We start from the raw sequence: 22,008 nt of genomic DNA on the forward strand, positions 1-22,008 counted from the left end.
TTGTCATTTTTTGCGTATTAAATAATATATATAGAATAGAAATTGAAAAAGAGAAAAGCTCGTGCAAAGTTTATCTTGAAAAAGGAACCTGCTATTTATATAAATAAATATTTTTTGCAACTCTATTACAACTTATATAATATTTTTATCTTCCTGCATATGTGTTTTAAGGGAGAAAAAGTTAATAAGTATGTGTATTGATGATTTATTGATCACAATACGCGCAATACTTTATAATTACAAATTCGACACGTCCCTATATTTCTATATTTATACATATGTCTATGATTTATGTTATATTTATTATTTTTATTATTAATATTACACTGCTGGCCATTAAAATTGCAACACAGTATATATAAATATAGATATATAGTGTTGTAATTTTAATAACCAGCAGTGTATTATTATTGTTATTAATGGCCCTTAATATCTTAAAGAGAATGTACATTGCTATCATATCTTATTATTATTTATAACATTTATCGCAATTATTATCACAATTGTTCTAATTGCACGTCTTAATATATTAATAAGCCCTCCGCATTGTTTCCGTTAAAAAATACTTCTCGCATTCATTCCTAATGTTTAAGATTAATTTGAAAACTCTACATTTTCGTTTTTTGAACCATAAACTCTGAATTAGCAATATTTATAAATTATAGAGAATATTTTTAAACTTTAATAAAAAAAAAAGATTGATTTTAAAAATCAATTATTTTGCTTATTCTAACAATTTTCTTCGCAATTTAGACTTACAAAAACTGTAATAATAATTACACAACATTAAATAATTTAATTTTACTGTTTAAAATTAATAATTTAAATTATTATAATAATTAAATAATTTAAATACACATGCTAAGAGATTACGCACACACTTAACTTTTTATAACACTTATAAATATTTAATTTTTTTTCATAACTTAATCTCTCTGGAGAAGTTTCTATTAAACACAATTATATTTAATTATATTTAATTATAAAATTTTGTTTGATCGTGTTTCATGAAATACGGTTGTTAGTTTATTCACATTAAAAACGGATAAATTTTCTCAAATTTAATAATAATTTTTAAATATATTTCGAGAAATACTCTATAACTAATAAATTAGTTAAATAAATAAATTTATCTAACTATATTTTATGTTATTAATTAATATAAATTTTTGAATCTTTTATATCATTAATTGATATTAAAAGTTAAGTTTATAGAAAAAGAGCTTTTTTAATAATTACTATCAAATATGTCGATAACAAATTAAATGTATGTGTAAAAAATTATTTAAAAAAAAATTAATTTTTCGCACAGCATGGAAAGTTGTTAAAGTTCGCCCGTACAATTCTCAAAAAAAGTATGCGTGCCATTTTTTAATTACCCGCATTTAATTAAAAAATGCACTATACTTTTCTGATATACTTAAATACGAGCTTGTTGTGTATCTTCTATTTAAACCTTCCGCATACCGTGAAGCGGACGTTTACAATTCAAAATAATTTAATCCTTTAATAATTAAACAAATAAGAGATTTGTATCCGCATTTGTTTTCTCGAAACGCGAACAAGCAAAATTATATAATGACCGATAATATCAAAATGCATTGAAAGATAAAGCTTTTTAAATTACATATATATTCCTGAAAAACTTGTATAGAGTCTGAAACTGCTTTGCTCTGCTGCTTTACACTAATCTTTGAAATAAAGTAAAGCCTGCTTTCTTTTTCTTAAATTAGTCTCTTACACAGAAGTCGTTTAACTGAACGCGATAAAGCGATTTAACCTGTGTTTACATGTATGTCGACAGTGCGGAAATTTTTCTGCGTTCTATGTACAATACATTATTAATATATAAACATAAATTGGATTTAGCACGCGTATTTACGAAGAAAGCAGGAGGATACACCCCGGAGAGGATCCTCGAAACAGCTGTCGTCATGAAAGACGAATAAGGTCTTCCGCAGTGTATCGTCCTGCTTTTTTCATTATACGCGATCCGCACACAATGGAAGTTCCCTATTTATTCTCATTGCATCTGCAATGAGTTGGGACTTCTGTGGAGCGTTCCGTACCTTCCTTTTTGCAGATGAGGCTCATCGCTTGCTTACGTCCTTTATTGTTCCACAGTACATAGGAATGTTTGGTTCCAGACACTCTGCGTGCTTGCCTAAGAATGATCAATAATATTAAATACACTCTATATATACATAAAGTATTAAAATAGGAAATTAATTATCGCAGATTTTAAACATTTATTTATTATTTTATTTTATGCAAGATTTTAGACATTTAAAATTTATTTCTTTTAATAACCGCATTAACTTTCTGCTGTTTCTTTTTTTCAATATATTCTTTTCTTAATTTTTAACATTAAAAATCTTAATAATCAAATCTTAAAAATTAAAGTTTTGCAACATGATGTTTATTTAAAATATAATAATAATTATATAAAATATTTATAAATAATAACAAATTTATAATTGAACAAGTTTTATTCGAATTTCTTATTTATTTTTAATTTCAAAGGATTTAAATTGTAAAGAATGACATTTTTAAATATTTATAATTTATAATTAAATAATTAAAAACACTTGATATGCATCAGAGCAAATATTCTTGTTGACGAAGGCAATTTTATATCGACGAGGATATTTGTACGACAGAATTTGTGGCAAGTTCAAAACTAGATTATTTCACTTACGTTTGAAACCAATCGTATTCCGTGACATACGTTTCGTTGCAGAAGCTTTCGAACAGATCTATTATCGGATAGCTTTCGAAAGTGCCGCCTCTTCTACATGCATCGTCAGCCAGAGATCTGATCCAATTATTGAAGCAAAATAACGCCAAGCTTTGTTTCTTATAAGCATAAATGCCGAGATTGGCCAGGGGTGGAATTGTGCAGATGGTGATAGCCGAGTTTGAGAGATGAAATTTGGACCGGAGAACTTGCAAGAGTTCCGTCATATCGTATATCATTTCCTCGCAAGTGGCGCTCTGTCAAAATAATTGAATATTATTTAAATAAATTATTATTTTCACAAAAAATTGATTTTATATTGTGAAGAATTATGAATAATATTATAATAAAATATTATGCATTGAATTATGAATAAGATCATATTAAAAAAAAAAAGAATTTGCGCTTCATTTATCGCGCCTGACAGTCTCATTTAGATCCCGATTCCCTGTCTGACATTTATATTATATATATGTGTATATTTCGTATGTAAATAAATACACTTAAGTTTCTTCAAAGACTGTTTACGTAGTATTATCTTTGCTTGAAGGCACGCAAGCTAGAGGCAAATTAACTTACGTTGTAGACATCGACTGAACCAAGCAAAATCACGACACGATTGGAAATGGTGTTAATATTCCTCAAAGCCCGAGTACAATCGCTTATAGTTTGGCCAGAGATGCACAAACCACAGTTTAAGGCTAAATTATCTGCAAAATGTGATAATTAAATCAATATAAAAACTGTAACGCGCTTCATATTTTAAAATATATAATCTGTCTTGCGAGAGAATTTAACTTTTCCATTATTATTATATTATACGATTGTTTTGCGCTTGTGTATGGCTTTAATAGAAGGCAATAATAATTTTAATCAAAACAAAATTGTTCAAAAATATTTATTAAACAAATAACAATTATAAAATGGCAAATTTTTGCGCGCGTCAGATTTTAATTTAGTCAAAAAATATAATTATAAGAATATAATGTAAATTTTTGCAAAAATAGAACTTGCTGGAAATTTTAGAAGAATAAAATTTTGTACCTTTATATCTCCAAATAGGAAGATGAAGATTTCGTATTGCGAGTTGCAGGAAAAAATCATCGCCAAGTAATTGTTGGCCGTTTGCAATAGGTTCATGTATGCTATTCTGGAATATTGAATAATAATTCGGAATATTACTTTTGAGAAAGATCGCCGAGGATTTTGCTTGACGCGTTTCAAATGTAAATACTATTATGTATACTCACAGTTTGCTTCGTTTCATTCATTTTTATTACCATCGGACGATGATTCTCTTCTTCGTATGAGAAACTGTTATTTTCATTAAAGCTACCTAAAATATAAACAAGTATTATGACTTGTCTTGAAAATCTTTTTTTCTTATTAAGAAAAGATTCTTCGATTAAATTAGATTAAATTATTTCAAGTGATTTGCATTAATGAAAATATCAAAATAAAATAAAATTTGAAAGAAAATATAAAGATACATATAAAAAAAAGATACATATAAAAAAAAACGATAGAAAATATAAAGATACATATAAAGATAAATAAATCTGTAATTATACAATAAAATGTAAGAAACTTTTGAGAAAGAACAAAAAAGTAAATAAATTAAAATATTATATAGTACATAATTATATATAATAAAATATTTAATAAAATTATTTCCTGAGCAATAATAGTTCCAAAACAGATATGGTGAATGAGAAATATCTTACTGGTTTTTAACAAGTGCAAATCACGACGACAACCGAGATCTTGAATCCATCTATTGGCACGATTAGCATTATACGCTGTTCTGTTTCTTTGCCTAAGCTCATCATTATATTCAGCATTGTTCTTGCGATGTGCAAAATGTTTATAGTATTTATTCTAAAACAAAATTTACAATTTCTTTATTTTCCGGATCTTTGTATATAATTATTACGTGCTATAACATTATCGAACGTACTCTTGTTTTCGAATAGTCGACCTTTTGATAGCGTATGAGTCTATCGATATGAGCAATCTTAGAATCGTTTATCTTTAACACCTGTTCGCCAAATTCGTTCCTAGTTGTCTCCAAGCCATCTATGGTTCGTAAAAATGCACGGAGATTCGAAAATCCCAATCTACGATAAGGAATGAATTCTCCGACCAGATTTTGAAACTCATCTGCAAAACAGCATCTTTTTTTGATAGTTAAATTTATAACGCTAAATTATACAAGAAGTCTCTTTAATTTAAATAATATTTAAAAAAAAAAAAAAATCTGAGTATGACAGAGTATTTTCTTGTTTAAATGATATAAATAGATAAATGTATACATATATAATTTTAATCTTAAAGAAATAAGTTTTGCTCTGTTATAAATAAGTTTAAAAAATTTATAAAACTAATAAATGCGTAGTCCTTATTTAAACAAAAAAAAAAAGATATGAAAGATATTAACTTCTAAATTTTTAATCTCTAATTTAAATCTGTTAACATTTTTTAAAATACTAACATTTAGAAGAAAAATTGATAGATATTTTTAATCATTTTCATTTACTATAAAGGTTACGCAGATATGAATAGCAAATTTACACACAATAATCTACATAAAAATATTAAATAAGATTCTCGAAGAATAATGAAACTCACCGTTTAAATCATTCATCGGTATACCTCCTTTCTTCGAAATTATGCATGATTTGATCAATGCCGCCGTTTCTTCCATTGTTATATCTGATATAAATTAAAGATATACCCACTTGTTTATATAAAATTCATAACTTTCTATATTTCTTTATTTGATTCTATTATTAATCTTAAAGAGATAAGATTATAATTTGAAGATTATTTCTCTAACATATATAATAAAATATTACTTGTGTACGTGGACGCGAAAAAAAATGTAAGAATTTTAGATTCTAGATTTTATAAACGAGTGGGCATATACTTACATTATTGTATTATTATAAAATATCACTTATATAATTTCACCACAGTTTGATACTTATAAAAATTCTGCAGTCCTGCTGCTGTGATTAATTCGAGTTTATGATAACGGACGTCCGTACACACGATAAGTGTATGGAAGAATGAACAGATTCAAGACGATACGGCTCTATCCCCCATTCGTACGACTTAGCAATGTTCCAGAATATTCCATCAGATCGTAAACTCAGCTCGATCCGATATACGTCTGTGTAGAAAAAGTACTAATACGAGAGAGAAGAATGTGTGTATGTACATATTTGAATAAGGGCGTATCGTGAAGTTTATAACAACGTATAGAAAAAGTACTAATACGAGAGAGAGAATATGTATACATCTTAAAGTTATAACGTTATTAATTTCTTGCTTCGAACATTTCAAGTATCCTTTAGAATAACCTAATTATAAATAAACGTACATTCTGTTTTCTTTTTAAAATTATTAATATTAAATTATTAATATATAAAATTATAAAATTATTAATATATTAAGTTATACATAATTTTATATATAAGCAAATCTATTTTTGGGAATCAAGAAAATAATAATAAAGATTAAAAATATATATTAAATACGTGTATAGTATAAATATATATTAAATATATATAATAAATAAAATAAAAAGTTATTAAAGAATTAATAAAGAATTAATAAAGAATTGTAATAATTATTATAATTATATACAACAGTCTCGTGTTATATTATTTCATACAGGATATTTTTTTCTAAATTATAATAGCATGTTCCACGTATGGCACATGCAAAAAAGCAGCGAGCATAATTTGGGTACATAAATATTCATATATATTGTATTAAAAAATATCATTTACAAAAAAAAAAAAAAAAAAATAAAAGATTACTTGCATTACGGGGATATTATATTAGGATATGCTAAAGGGTAATGCTAAAGGGTAATAAGGATATGTAAAATTACACGCACAATGTCATAATAAAATCAAAGCTGGAGTATATTTTTTCCCGAGTTGCGTGAGAGATGCCGATACTCGGATCTGCGCTACAAAGTTGTAGTAAGTTTTGACGGGTCAGTAACTCCGAAAATATTTATGTCGTTCCAAACTATTCTTACACCCGCGACATGGATATTTTCGTCTAATGTTGGGTAACCCCCTCCCCCTCCCCCGTATACGTTTTATTGCTTTTCTCCTAATTACGACTATTCGCTGTCCTCTAAAAATATCGTTTTGAAAATCGCAAGAATATTTACCCGACTTGTCATCGTCGGTGATAAGATTTTTGCGAAAAATCGCAGAATAGTTTTACATCTTCTCAAACTTATCGTTTCATTGATAAACATCGAATTCTCACTTGCATGTATTTTTCTTCTCGTTGAAAAAATATTGTATCTTTTTCCAAAAATTGTAAACTCTTATTACTCGATAAATTTATTGCGAAAAATCTTGACTATCGAGGAAAAATATCTTTCTTGAGTAGGTTTACTTGAAGCAGCAGAGTCAACATGGAAGGAGAATTCAATTTATTTTTTTCTACTTTATTTTCAAAAAAAATTCTTCAACTTTCACGTATGGCAATATCAATTTCGTGTAAAAAGATAAATAGATTGATGTACATCAGAACGAATAAAAAAGTACTAAAAAAAATACAGTCTTGGCTAATTGCATCGATTCGTTAGATGTTAGATACACATAAGTTCAACTTTTTTAATTTTATGAGCTTCATGCATTTCTTTTTCAATCTTTATTTTACAAAGAGATCTTATAGTGTAATTTCTTTTTTTACTATATATATTAAGAATAAAAATCTGATGTTTGTTAGGTGAAGCGTTTATACTTTGCTCAATAATCTTCCATAAACACCGACAATTCTCCTTCATTCTTTTTGCATTGAGGCTTCCGATACGTGATGTAACATCGGTTCATCTTCACATCGGGTGGTGGTGGTGGCGGTGGTGAAGTGGCGCACTTGTTACCGAGGATAGCAAACGAAGGGACTCTCGAGACATCGAAGTTCCCGATGAGTCTAAAGGGTCGAGCGGGGAGGTCAACAGATGTTGCCACGGAGGCCAAAGGACTTGGCGTATCGTAGCTGCGTGTATATGTGCCTGTACGTGTCACGGTGAAATGACTTGACTATCTGCATATTCCGTGCAGTATCAGAACATTCGCTACCCGAATGCCGGGAAACTTTACCTCTCAGGAAATTCGGACAGATCGTATCACGTGAAAACGATTGTATAACACCTTCAGCTGTCATCGCAATGAATCGTAAGCTCTTAATCTTAATGCTGCCTTTTTTTTTATTAATAAATCAGACAATAATCTACAAAGAATTTCTTTTATTTTTCTTTCTCCTTTCTATTATTAATTTAATAAATCGCTAAATTTAATTACTTCAACTTGATTACTAACTTTGATTATACTTTTTCATCGAAATTAAGTATTATTTCCAAAAAGATTTTAATACAAAAATTTGTTTGTATTAATATTAACGCAAATTGGCGATATATAATTATCTAAATATAATGATTATCTAAAATTTCATAAGTTTTATAGATTAAAAATTCATATATATAATTTTAAGAAATATATTTCCATCAATTCTGTTTAATTCGCCTAATATTTGCGGATCAGTCTCAAGAGAAGATGTAGCGGATATGAATTCCCTCAGAAAGGACCACAATCTCGTGGAGAGAGATGCGCGCAGGCAGAGAACTCCCTCAAGCCAGATATATTCCGTCGACGTAAACGTAGCAGTTCCATTCCAAGGATTAAATAAGTAATTACACGCTCGCTCTACTGTGCATTACGGGAACGGAACGTTTATCGCAAGCGAGAGACACGTCGCGCGGACAAACGATGCGTCAGTCGTGTTTCAATGCTTTACGAGGGAGAGCATCTGGAAAACGCTTCCCGACGTATTAAACGCACGGCGAAAGCTTCCGCGATTACTCGGCGCGTTGGGAAAACAGGGAGAGGAAGCGCTTTGAAATTCGACGCGGATCTGCTTCGGGAAATGTATGCGCCTTGAAGAAACAGCCGTGCGAACAAACAGTCACACGACCGGTCGGTCAATAGCTCTGTGACCGATTTGGAGGAGAATAATTTGTTACAGATTCTGTTTACGAGTCCCCATAAACACGTGCCACAAAATGCGATATATATGTAATATCAAAACGTCGTCTCCAAATTGGTTAAATAATCTGTTATTAAAAAGACATCCAGTAGTTTAGAGTTCCGTTGGTGTTTCACTAATCTCAGTTTTTAAGAAAAATAATATTATCTTTTATTTTTAAATTTTATCAAACATAAAGAACTCTCTCTCTCTTTTTCTCTCTCTTTTATATTATATAATCTAATAAAAGGGATAAAAGAAGAGCAATCGCAAAAATTTTAAAATTTTGAATAAGCTAATTAAATTCCTATATATTTTTAAAATATAGACTCATTAATCCGAATATTTTTTATCGGGAATATTTTTATTAATAACGCATTCATAGACAGTTACAGAGACTTGAAATATTGTAACGTTACAGTATCTTTTGGAAGCCCTCAGTGACATCGAGTAACGATCTATCGCGCCAAAACATCGGCGATATATCAGGCTACTTACACGGGAAAAACAAGGAGAAAGAGAGAGAGAGGAATCCCCATAAGAATCCCCGATTCTAAATTTGCCGTTAATAGCGCGACGTGACGAATGAGCACAGATGCATTCGACGTGCCTCCGGGGACGTACCCTGTTTTGAAAACGTGCCGATATGCCGTGCGACGATTCCAGACAAGCTTTCGGATTCACTATATAACTAGGTATGTCCGGTGTCCGATCCCTCTGCTCCGATTTCCGTGTCGCTTGTACGAGCTCCTCTCTTCGAGAGAGAAAGAGACAGAGAAAGAGAGAGTGTGCCTTTTTCTCTCATAAGTCGGCGACGATCTCACGTCAGCTGCCTTTGGTGACCCTGTCAAAGGGCGAGCGATGTTGTTAAGCGATAATGGATCGTAGAGAAATAAGAATAGTGCACAAACATGGAAAATAGAAGCGGAAGCATCTATTTTCCGTGATCTAAAATTTAATTGTTTATTTAAAAAAATTATATATATTTGCACGATTAATTTCTATTTTTTCTTTGGTATATGAATTATTTGTCTCGTGACGTAGATATTTGCTTGTAAACATTTTGTTTCTTTGTCGATCGTTTTTATCATCGATAATGAGATAGAGAGATTGTTGTATCTTCTCTCGCATATATTTGACGTGATCAGGAAATCGCAACGATCGAATCTACACGATCGACAATTCATCGTTATTTACAGAAGATTGGAGTTTTATTCGCATCGAAAGTTTACAGTGTTCAATGTAAATATTTATCGATTTAGCTCGTCGCGATGCAGCGTGCACTGAATAGAGAGTCAGTTTTTTACGAGGCACTCGAGGCACTCGAGATTTCCATTTTAAGTAAGAATGCTGAGGAAGCGACACTCTTCGAGTGGAAGCGATGGCGACGCGACAGCTGACATTTTATTTCACTTTCCTCGGGCGGCGGAGTCTAAAGTAACGATGTATCATGAAAATGTAGACGCGATAGTTCCAACAACAAGTCTTTGAAACTTTTCGAAGATATTTTAAACGGTTTCTAGGATTTCCCTTCTTCTTAGGATTCACAAGAATCGTCAAAATCAGAAGATCAACGTTTTTGGACGTTTAGACACGCGTTAAATGTCCGCAAACGTGCCGATACGTCATTAATCACGTATGACGAGCTCGTAATATGTAGTACGAAACATAGCGTTAAAATATGCAGCCCTTAATAACACGAAACATGGTTAGCCGACTGATTAATCATCCGCCGTTTGATGAATGACTCGCGGCCGCTATCCGAGGAAAGCTCGTTAAGGGGAATGCGAACGAACGATTCAAAAATTAGATGCGGCAAGTGACACCAGCAGAAAAAGAACATCTCTCCGTCCTTCGTTCCTCTTTATTGTTTCGTAATTCCGCATATTTACATCATTGCGGATTCGATGACAAGTTCGGTTACACAGACACTCCACGCGATCGATATCATATATCTCGCAGGCACTTGAGAAGTTCGACGACTTGTTCCAACGATTTTGTTGATGTGTCAAGGCACAAACGCCTCGCCTAAAATTGTATACTAAGACAGAGATTTTCCGCCAAAATATCACGTATTTAAATCCTTAATTTTCAAATTGAAATGCAAAACAACGCATATATACGCAAAGAAAAAGAACTTTATACATTTAATGAGAAAGAAGTTCTATATCGCGAGAAGAAATATATTTTTTGATGATAATTACAATTATGAAGATAAAAACTAATTTTGAAAATAACGATAGTAGACTTCATCTATGCAGGTGTTGCAGAGGTAGCAAGGAAAGTACGAAAAGTATGAAAGCGCAAAAAATATTTTTGGCAATTAAATTGTACATTTCTCGCGTTTGTTCTAAATTAATATTTGGCAATTACATCGCTCTGAATCCTCGCACTTGTTTTAAATTAATATCGTTCAAAGTCAGAGACGAGGAAAAAAAAAAAAGAAATTAATCTTTTAAAAATCTATAAATCCTATTGGAAACAAAACGCGAATTTTTTTGTTTTTATTGCAAATATTTAAATAATGGCCTCTTACTTCGCTATATAAACTGTCATCATCCACTCTTTATATAATAGTAGCTATAATTAACATTAAGCTAAGTTCTTTCGCAAAGGGGAAAGAAAATCTCTAGAATTGATCTTTTAAAATATTTTCTCTTTGGTATACATATGGATAAAGTATTTTTTTTTTTCTATTTCTCACGTTTCCAATATCTCGCATAGATTTGATGACGGATGATCGGAAATCTATACTACTTTGTCCGGATGCCTCCATCGAATATCAATTTAATCGCTCATGATATCCGTAATTTTCGCTTCGATAAAAAAAAAGACCATTGCGAATTTGTCAGACCGATTAAAATGTACACGATATTTCAGAAATCATGTACATACTTCTTCTCGACTAGAAATTCCTTTAGTTTAAAGACACGCTTTCTCCTTTTTATTTATTTTTTTTTTTAATTAGATAATTTTTTTTTTAAATTAGATAAATCTAATTTATTATTGACGGATCTCAGCATCTTTATCTTCATTTTGCAAATCGATAAAAGTACACTTTCAATGATTTTTGAAACATCCTGCACAATGCAAAATGTTTCGAAAAAGATAGTCGGATTTTTACGTATATACATGCACATTCAATTGAAAACTCGAGTGACATGCATTTCAAAAGTTAAGAAGGAAGGCTTGATCCAAAGAGGGATCAACAAGACTCGATATTGTACAACTTCAGTGATGAGGTGAATAATGATTCTCGGATGACGGTTGTAACGGTCCATTAATGCTTTGCACAATCATACTGAGACAATCCAAGCTGCTGCCGTTATTCTGGGAAGACAATGCTTGCTCGGTTTGCTCGAAACCTGAAACACACAAGAATACAAATATTAAAATATATTGTATAATATCATAATATGTCAAAACAAACATATTTGTATATTTTATTCATCTGTTATTTGAACAACAACTCTCTGTTTAATGATGTTTGCCAGATGAGATTACGTTCTTGAAATCCCAAACAAAACTCGAAACTCCAAGCTCAAAAATTAAACTCCGTTTTCATGCCGCGTTTAACGTAAAAGAAGCTTCGCGATCGCCAGTCATACGCAAGTGCAACGCAAAACTGCGTTTAAGCAAAACCTCAGATGCTCTTTAACCGCAGTGTGTATCTAGATACGGATGAATTATGAGCGAATTGGGAGCCGACGAGGTCGGCTCCTTTTTCCTTCACTTTTCGTTGTCCTTCGCTGGTCGCGGCAAAAGCACTTGCATAAGTTATGCACCCCGCTGTGTAAGAGCTTTGAGACCGTTATTCTTGGCACTGGTCTTTCCGTTTTAAATTTGACTCGTATTTTTCAACAGCAAGGTATGTATATCCACGTGCACATTAAAGGGATCACGTAAGTTTCGTAAAGGGATCACGTTTGTATGTTGTTATTATGTAATTTATCAAGTAATTTTTGCTCGCTTAAAAGAAATATATTATTACAAAGCAAAATTTTATGATGCGCAAGATTTAGAATTAAATTCGTATATTACTCTTTATTTTTATCAATTATAACGAAGAAAGTGTTTGCTCTTAAATAAAAAAGAATTTTGATTAAGTGATTTATTTGTATATTCGTACAGTATTTTTATATCGCAATGCTCATCAATTGTCGCTAAGCAAAAATAATCATCAAAATTGGAACTCCTAAAATTCAAACAGTAAAGTTTATTAAGTTATAAAAGCATTAAAAAAAAATTCTTTAAATAATACTTTTAAACACTTGAATATTTAAAGGTGTTAAAATTTAATGATTAGAACATAGCAAACGTAGAAACTGTCGCGGCAAATCATCAAATGCATCGATGATCTAATTAACCACCCACATTTGCTAGCATCTTGAATATATTGCTGGCACGAAAGTTCGGATAAAGATACTGCAAAGCGTATAACTGAGAGAACGAGGGAAACATGCGAAACTAATAATATTAGTTGGAACGCGAACGAATAGGTCGACATGATAAATACAAGATGACAGTTAGATTAAATGTTGTTTCTTTTTTTCATCTTTCTATTCGTTTTATATATAGAGGATGGCAGTAGCTTTAATTTTCGACATTTTACGACAAATTACGTGAACTTTTCATCTATAACCGATTTATTTGTTTAAAATGTAATAACAATAGATGATAAGAATTTAAAAACAAATTTTTCGTAAAATAATCTCTTCGCAAAAATCGATAAAGACTTTCATCTTTATTTAATTCCGAGTGAATATCATTTTAATAGAATTTTAATTGGAAGCTCTTAATTATCAAGAGACATTCGGAAATAAAAGACTTATGAAGAGAGATGGGATTTAATCAAACTTTTTAAAAAAAAAATCGATTGCATATCGAAGAAGATTGCGTAAAAGTTTTCTAGAAGCTACTTACTTTTCAAATCCGTACAAATTGTACAAGAGTTAATATACCCGCGCCGAGACAGTTAAAATTCTTCGTAATTATTGTGCGAAAATTTTATGTGACTCAACCACTGTAATCTCCATAAAATTAAAAACTGTGTAGAAACAAGAAATCATAAATATTCATGAGCTTGAGGTAGTAGAAGATAATGAGAAATGCTGAAAGAATTTTTATATAACTTGCTCGGTACTTGATAACATAAAAACTGCGATAATCACAAAATAAAAGTGATGATAGCGATAATTACGATTTAATGTATTTTGATAAAATATTGCATTACGCCTATAAAATATTGTGTTCAATTTGAGTAAATCCTTATCTCTTTCTGTTCTTTCATTCTAATAATAATAAACTGCGTAATAAACTGAGAAATCGCTTTATACTGATGTAAACATAAACAAGAAACATAAAAATAAAAAATATCAATAATAAATAATATTTGAATATTAATGTCTTTATAACGCAATAAAAATTATATTTTATCATGATATAATTGATCATACAAAATGCGTTTTCTCCGATTTGTTTGAACGCAAACTGAAAACATATAGCTCCCATATTTTCCCATCGTTAAAATCAAAACAAAACAATATTATTTTAAGATTATAAATTTTAAGATTACTTTTAATTATTTAATAAAATGTAATTTTTTTTTTTTAATTATTTGATTAATTATTCTAATAATGTTTTTTGTTAATAATTTTGATTTTAATATTATTTTATTTTTTTTTATTTAAAAATTAAGATTAATTCAAATATTTATTATTATTATTTATAATTATTATTTATGGAAATATTTATAAATATATATATATATATATATATATATATATATATATATATAATAAATGTAATGTATATAAATATATAATTTTTAGCGCGCATAAAAGTTTTTGAATGTATAGTATTGTAGTAATTGGGATAAAATTTGTTTAATTTAGAATTTTCTAGAAATACTTGCACTAAACAATTAATCCCGATCAAATCGATTGTTTGGCAAGACGCACGAGTATTTATTTATAAATTATTATCTACGATACTGGCTGTCATACTGCTGCAGATGATGAATTACCTAGTTTGCTCGCCAGATTTGTTTGATATACCGCGCGACACCGAGCAGTTTTCGCGATGGTGACGTGAATTATTTATCACAGAACTGTTGGCCGTAATTTTCGACGTAATTCTCGATACATATATACATACATACATACGTACAGACAAACGAGTGAACATTTTTGCACTTCTAACGAAGAATGGAATGCGCCGATCAAATATAAACGCTATTTAAATATATAAAAAATTAATTTTCAATTAATTTATAAAAAAAAATTAATTACTTTATATATTCCGTTTCAGTTCCATGCATCAAGCTGGTACCAAAATGATATTTGAATTAGTTTGATGATAAAATGCAAGGATTTTTTAAAACAATTTAAATTGATGCATTTGAATCTATTTACACAAAAACTTGTTATACATAAGTTTATAAAACAAAATTGTTGATGTGCAATTCTCTGCTTGATGATTCTTTTTTTAGTTGACACATTGACATCACGCGAATTATTGAAAGACATGAATTTGAGAAAAATAAACGAGATTGAATCGATAGGTATCCAATACTTTTCAATTACTCTCATATATCAGAGATATCCGTTCTCTATATCGTATCTTGTCACTCTAATCGATTCGATAAATCAGTAAATTAATTTGAAAATGCTTCATAACTTCAGATAAGAGCGGCAAAAATAAGCGGTCAGCTTACGAAAGACGAAGAGAAACGTGCAAGGGATATGTTTGAAAAACTGCGTCTATAAATATAGATAGGCATAAAAAGCAACATTGAATCGGAGAAATCCTCACCAAACTGACATTGTGTATATTTAACACGTACAAGTTCTCGAGTATCAGTCAACATGATTTACCGCAATATATGTGACAAGAGCTAGAAAAAAAAATGCAACCTTGCATGAAGTATTAATTAAAAAATAAGAGGGCTTTCATCGTCGATTTTAAACGCCGTGAAAAAAAAAAAAGGAATTCGAAAGAACTCTTCCTCCTGAGAGAAGGGGAGAAAGGGAAGGAGGGAGAAAGAAACTTAACATATAAGATGTGTGATTTATATGTATAATAAACAGTCCTTTTCCCGAACCGGTACAAGATTTCAATTCTAATTATTAATTAAACATTGTTTTCATTGACAATCGCTGCTTATATCATTAAAATAGATCGCACTTTGTGCTTCGCGTGAAATAATTTCGGGTGCGAAAGCTCAATACGTTCTCACGACACGAACTTTCCGTTGCGAAGAAAAGGATCCGGGGGGAGAATAACGCTGCGACAGAGAATGCGCAGTTAGAGCGCCTCTTGTACCGAGGAGTTCAGAGCCACCGATGCGTTTCGCGCTAATGAGAAGGAATCAAGGGTCCGTTGTGCCAAGGTCCGCGCGGATTCAGCAAATTGTCTAGGACATATCTTTGAAGATGGAAACGCAATTAAGTCGCCTCAATTCAGTCGCTGTCCTAATCGCATCCGGTGCTCCAAATGAATCGCGACTTCTTTAAGGGAAGGTCCACGCAGAATCAGTTTGCGACTCGACGATTGCGCGAATATTAAAGACATTGACATACTTTTTGCAATTGGAGTTTGTAATTGCGACGATAATGCGCAATTAATTTACAAATCGCTCTGTACGCCACTTTATTTATATGTATTTGTTATATTTTAATATTGCAGAATATATTGTAACATTTATCATCAACGATTTATGCGAATAATTATAGCTGTTTTTTTTTGTATTAATTTATAGTAATATATGTCGTGACTGTATGACGCTTGTGATGCTACAATTTTAAATTTATTCATATGGAGAATCTGACAAGCGTTATGCAAATGCAAAATAGCGACTTTTTTTTTTTAGTATGAGTTAATCAGAGTTATGCTTGTAAAATTATGCAAAATGGCGCTCGCTCCTTCACAAATCGAAGTACGAGCTTTTATCGCAAGATCGAATTTAAAATTTAATAGTATCCGATTTAAGACTTAAATCATTCACATTAAAATTCGCTTACGTCGAATGAATAAATCAATAACGATTATAGAACGAATAACTGTAATTAATTTTTCAAACCCGACAAGTTCTGGCGGTGTATATTTAAATCCACAAATTAATGTCGATCGATCGTATAATCTCTCGCAATTCATATTACATTTGTCAAATTATTTAAGGTTTATAATCAGTAAACAATTGTATAACACCTTGTCTCTAAATTTAATTACACTGTATGTAAATGTCAAAAAATCATTAGTAATCAATAAAAAAATATCAATTTCATCTGGATGAAACGTTAAATTGGCTAGTCGTAAACAATTTATCCTATATTTTTCTTTATATTCGATCCGTTTCTTTTCTCCCTTTGTCGCGTTATAAGCAAGAAAAAAATAAGGTTTTTCCGGATAACATTAGCGGATTCCAACGGAATATGTACCTTGGCTGCCGTTTCGTCCGCGCTTAAATTCGCGTTCCGCCGAGCTGAGGAGGACTCCGGACAACGATGCGTCATACTAATGTACCGTGGCAATATATGGCACTCCGGTGTGTGCCGGTTAGCTTGAATTTTCTTATCCTCCTGACGAAAGTCCGGATATTTTTCGAGATAACTTCTCGCACGTGTACTCATCGCCGCGAATTCACGCCGGGTTTCCAAGTAGAATTTTAAGAACGAATCTCGAATAAACTTATACTCATGTATATTAATAACAGTTTTGCAAAAAAAAAAAAAATATTACGCAAGGAAAAGAATAATCGTTTCCTGTAGTTTTTTTTGGCACGAAATACGATTCTCCAGCTCCTAAATTGCTCCATCACGTCTGTTTAAATGTATCTTGTCATATTATCACAGATGACGTGCTAGAGAAGTTTCGTTACAATCATAGTTAAGATATTCAACCGTTAATTTATTATTGAATATGGCTAATTATGGTTAAATATTCATGTTTTAATATGGGATTTATTGAAGAGTTGCGAATTAGATTATCGAGGATCTATCAAACATTTTTCAAGAATACCAACGATCCTATCAATCCGATATTTTTTTCTTTTTAATAAAAAAAAAAGGAAACTTCCACTTAAAAAAAAAAGAGCATTAATAGATAGATATAAGAATGAACAGAGGCAAGTATCTCTTTAATTAACAGAAAAAGGTGCATCGAGTTTAAATATTTTTTAAACAAGGTTTTGAAGAAATATATTTTTTATTTCATTTTATCAAAAAGAGAAACAAAAAAGGAATGTACGATCGCTTATAGTACCTCAAAGCTATCAATGCTGCGAATCAACATGTATATTAATTGCAATAAGCAGCAATCGCTAATTACATTTAGAACGATGTAATTTACGTACGCAATCGCGTACATTTCTTTGAATACCTCGACGAGTCGTTTGATCATCTCCGAGCGGAGAGAGAGAGAGAGAGAGAGAGAGAGAGAAAGAGAGAGAGAGAGAGAGAGAGTAAACATCTACACTTCGCATACCGCGCTTCCAAATCAAACGACAAGTATACGTTGTAAGGGAAACACATTAGAGACACGTCAGCCACCACCATCGCGGTTCGCACCGCAGCTTTACGAGCGCTCATGATCGCGATGATCAAAAGAGCGATAATTTGCGGCGGTTAAACGACTTATACATTGTATACATTAGAGAGAACTGACATTAGTCTGGATGCGGCGTCAACGATCGCGTCATCTTACGATTTAGATGTAACGTGAAACGAATTTTACGTTAATATTATATTTTTCACACGTTTTCTCCCCCTTCTTGTCAATTATATTTCTTTTTTTTTTTTTCTTTCTCTCTCTCTCTCTCTCTCTCATCATAAATTTCAATATATTTGTAAAAAAAAAACAGCCTCTGTACTACTTAGTATAAACTTATTAAGCTACAATTCTTTTTGTTGCAAAGCAAGATTAATGATTACATGCATTATATACATAATGTAGAAAATCTGCAAATTATTTCTGATTTGATTTAATGAATAACAATGTAATCCTCGAAGATAATGGAAAAAGAAAATATATTTTAAAAATATATAATTAAAAAAGAAAACATTTTTCCGCAGACTCAAAGTGTCTCATCGGTAAAAACTATTCCTCTCATCATCCCGTCCTCTGTATTCATTTCTTGTCCATCCCCGCGACCGCGAGTACGCAATGTTTTTTTCCCGACGCGAGAACTATTTACGAATAACGGCTGTTAAATGGACCGTAACGTCGGCGCATCGGTGAAAATAATCAGGCGCGCTAGGACACGCTTCGGTAAAGTCGCCTGGCAGCTCGCGTATAGATTACGATTCGCGCGCGAATCTGCGCGACACGTGCTAGAGCGCGATCGTGAATTATGGCTCGCGCCGCGTTTGCGGTAACGAGGGAGAATATCCTCTCCCCCGCGCGTCCCATGGACCATATAAATCCGACCAATTCCGATGCGCATCCGAGAAGAGAGAAGCGGAGAAGAGACTTTCGCGCCCACGCGATTTATCGGCGGTCATCATATCAGGCTCCGCTCTGATGATGCGCGCGACGACAACGACGACGACGACGACGACGACGACGATGAAGGAAGAGGAGAAGGAGAAGCGCATTTGTCTTGATCAGCGCGGATTAGCGGACCCTGCTGTTTACGTAATCGAGCGTTCGCACTTTACGCTCGCTCGACCGGCACGCCGAGGCGTGACGTTCGCGATCCTCTCTCTAATTGACGATTTTGTCCCTCTCTCTGTCTTTCTTCTCGATGAAAAATTAGATTTAATAAAGCTGACGGAAATAGGACAGTCGAAAGGTACCTTCTATCCTTCGATACTATCGTTTATCGAGAAATAATGATATGCAATATATGTGGATGTTTAGATTCGTTCAAGCTTAATATATGTATATATACAATTTTAATTTAATCTGATTTTTTAATTGAGAAACGTGATCATTTAAATTTCTCTCGTGAAGCACCTAAAATGGATGATGATTAATGAAAAAGATTAGAAAGAAAAGTATACGCAAAAAATAAATAATATTGAACAAATATAAAGTTATAATTTAATCACAATATAAAAAAAATTTCTCGTTGCATAAAAGCATTGTCTTGTCTAAGAAAAAAGATAGACTCTTTTATTGATGGATGACTTGAGAGTATTACACGAAAGTATAGACGCGGAAGAAACCTGACATTGAGTGTCAGTGAAGGAACGCGCGAGATGTATATTTAAAATATCCTCCACGCTCGCCGATAGCTAGGTATTCATTAACGCTAATTAATACCGAGTTATTTTAACTGCCGACCGTACGTCGCGACGGTTTTAACGTCGCATTGTTATCGGGCTCGTTTTGCGGACGTCTATGAGCGCGTCGCAACGCCGAGATTTCGTCTCTCGCGATTCATCAAGCGCAACGATCGCTGGCGTATCTTTCGCGTTATTTCTCCCATCCCCTTCCTCTGCCTCCCTTACAAAAGTTTCACTAACCAGTACTAATTATCCCGCCGACAGCTCCAGGCTTTATGTTTCACGAGTGCTGAAAAGATTTCAGTCGCGTGTCATATAATTAAAATAACGTATATATGTATATATATGTGTGTGTGTATGTATGTATGTATGTATGTGATGATCCACTAATTCTGTTTACCCAAAATATTTCTATTTTAAACAATAGAAAAAAAATATTTAAGCTAAGAGGGTTTCGCCATTTGAAATGATAATTTTTTCATGCTTTCTGATTTTACGGCATTCTATAAACTCTGTAGAATTCTATAATTCCAGATGTTCGCTCAGCTTCCATCTCGTATTCTCGCTTCGTCTTCTCTCTGTCATTCCGCGCGATCGCGCTCTCTTATCGAGCATTAGGCGGACGTTGAATCCCGAACTTGGCCGGCATCCACGAGCTGTATTATTGGTATATACGTTTGCGTGACGGAGAGACGCAAATTCGCGTATTCCTCCCTATATATCCGCCCTTCCGTGTATCGCGAACGAGATACACCTACTTATCTAGCTACTACTTCGTCGTGACATCGCAGCGCGCTGCAAATGAAGCTTGTTTTGGAACCGATCCACGATACTTGTGTGCCCGTGTATAGCTCCGTCGCGTTCTTGGCAGCGTGAAACGCTTTTGCGAGGATTCGCTGAGTCGCGTGCACATCGGCCAACGATAAGCGCGACGAGTTACGAACCGAAGAAAGTGAACCGCGAAATGAAGTATATGGATTTGCTCTATGAAAAGTGTCAATTTCTTTTCAAGTGCAATAAAAGTATTGGATAAAGTTGGAAAGAAATAATTCAAAAATTCTTTTTAAGCAATCTTTAAATGTATGTAGAAAGTCATGTTTTTTTATTATCTGAATAAAAGTATCCAGATAACTGTATAATATCATATTTTAAGAGCTATTGCTTTTCCTATCTTTAGCTAGATTATCAAAACATATATTATCTCCATCTTTATCGTTGAAAAAAAATATGGTTTTTTTTTTTTCAAATTGTTTCAGATAAGTATTCGCGTAAATATATAAGATTTTAAAGAACCGAACAATAGATAAAATAATTAAAATTTAATAATTAAAATATAATAATTAAAATTTCGAAGATTGCAAAGATGAGAGAGAGAGAGAGAAAAAGAAAAAGAATAACACAATATACAATTGATTTTTTTTAATACAAGTTTTATCGTTGTCACAAATTAGGTACATGCACGTGTCAACGTTGAGAGGAGAATGTATCTTTTCGCGAACTATTAGAAGCCGACGTAGTACGCAACGCACGTGACACGAGTTGGCGTGTCCGATGCTCTCGCACGCTCGAAGTAACCATACTGTGACAGCGTGTCGACAATGATAAAATTTTAATGTTGCGTAGACGAAAACCAAGCAGTAGAACGACGAGAAATCATCTCGTGCAATTAGTAAAAATCGATACTTTCACATACAACCGTAAAACTTGCATCTTTGTATTAATTTTTTTATCGATATTGCAAAAAGGAAATATATTTCCCTTAAGATTACTTTACTTTAAAGAATCAAAAAAAAAAAAATTAAATATTTAGGATCTAAAAATATTGACGTACCGTTTAAACATCAATAAAGACATATGTAAAACGTCAAAAAAAATTCTTTGGTAATTATCAATTTTTCACACCGCTAGAGAAGAGTGGGCTCTTAATTACAGTCCTCGCATCGAAACGAACGAGGGATACTCCTGGGACGGGAAAGGAGGGGAATGCAGAAA

At 32.1% G+C, this 22,008-nt stretch overlaps 2 protein-coding genes across 2 annotated transcripts in view; both read right to left on the minus strand.

The window, feature by feature from the left end:
* Positions 1-189: 189 nt before the first annotated feature.
* Positions 190-5,834, minus strand: LOC126849525 (uncharacterized). Its single transcript, XM_050591455.1, is given in 10 exon segments — positions 190-2,053; positions 2,056-2,164; positions 2,699-2,994; positions 3,317-3,447; positions 3,782-3,887; positions 3,988-4,073; positions 4,462-4,615; positions 4,695-4,897; positions 5,366-5,449; positions 5,668-5,834. Coding segments are annotated over 9 exon segments (1,191 nt in total). The 5' UTR covers positions 5,442-5,449; positions 5,668-5,834; the 3' UTR covers positions 190-2,023.
* Positions 5,835-10,637: 4,803 nt separating this feature from the next.
* The window catches only part of LOC126849532 (transcription factor SUM-1), a 30,397-nt gene continuing 19,026 nt past the window's right edge, over positions 10,638-22,008 (minus strand). The window contains exon 5 of the mRNA XM_050591467.1: positions 10,638-12,156. Within this exon, the coding sequence (XP_050447424.1) occupies positions 12,023-12,156 (134 nt within the window). The 3' untranslated portion in view covers positions 10,638-12,022. The remainder of the gene's footprint in view (positions 12,157-22,008) is intronic.

Source organism: Cataglyphis hispanica, chromosome 5 (genome assembly GCF_021464435.1).
Source record: "Cataglyphis hispanica isolate Lineage 1 chromosome 5, ULB_Chis1_1.0, whole genome shotgun sequence".
Classification (NCBI taxonomy): domain Eukaryota; kingdom Metazoa; phylum Arthropoda; class Insecta; order Hymenoptera; family Formicidae; genus Cataglyphis; species Cataglyphis hispanica.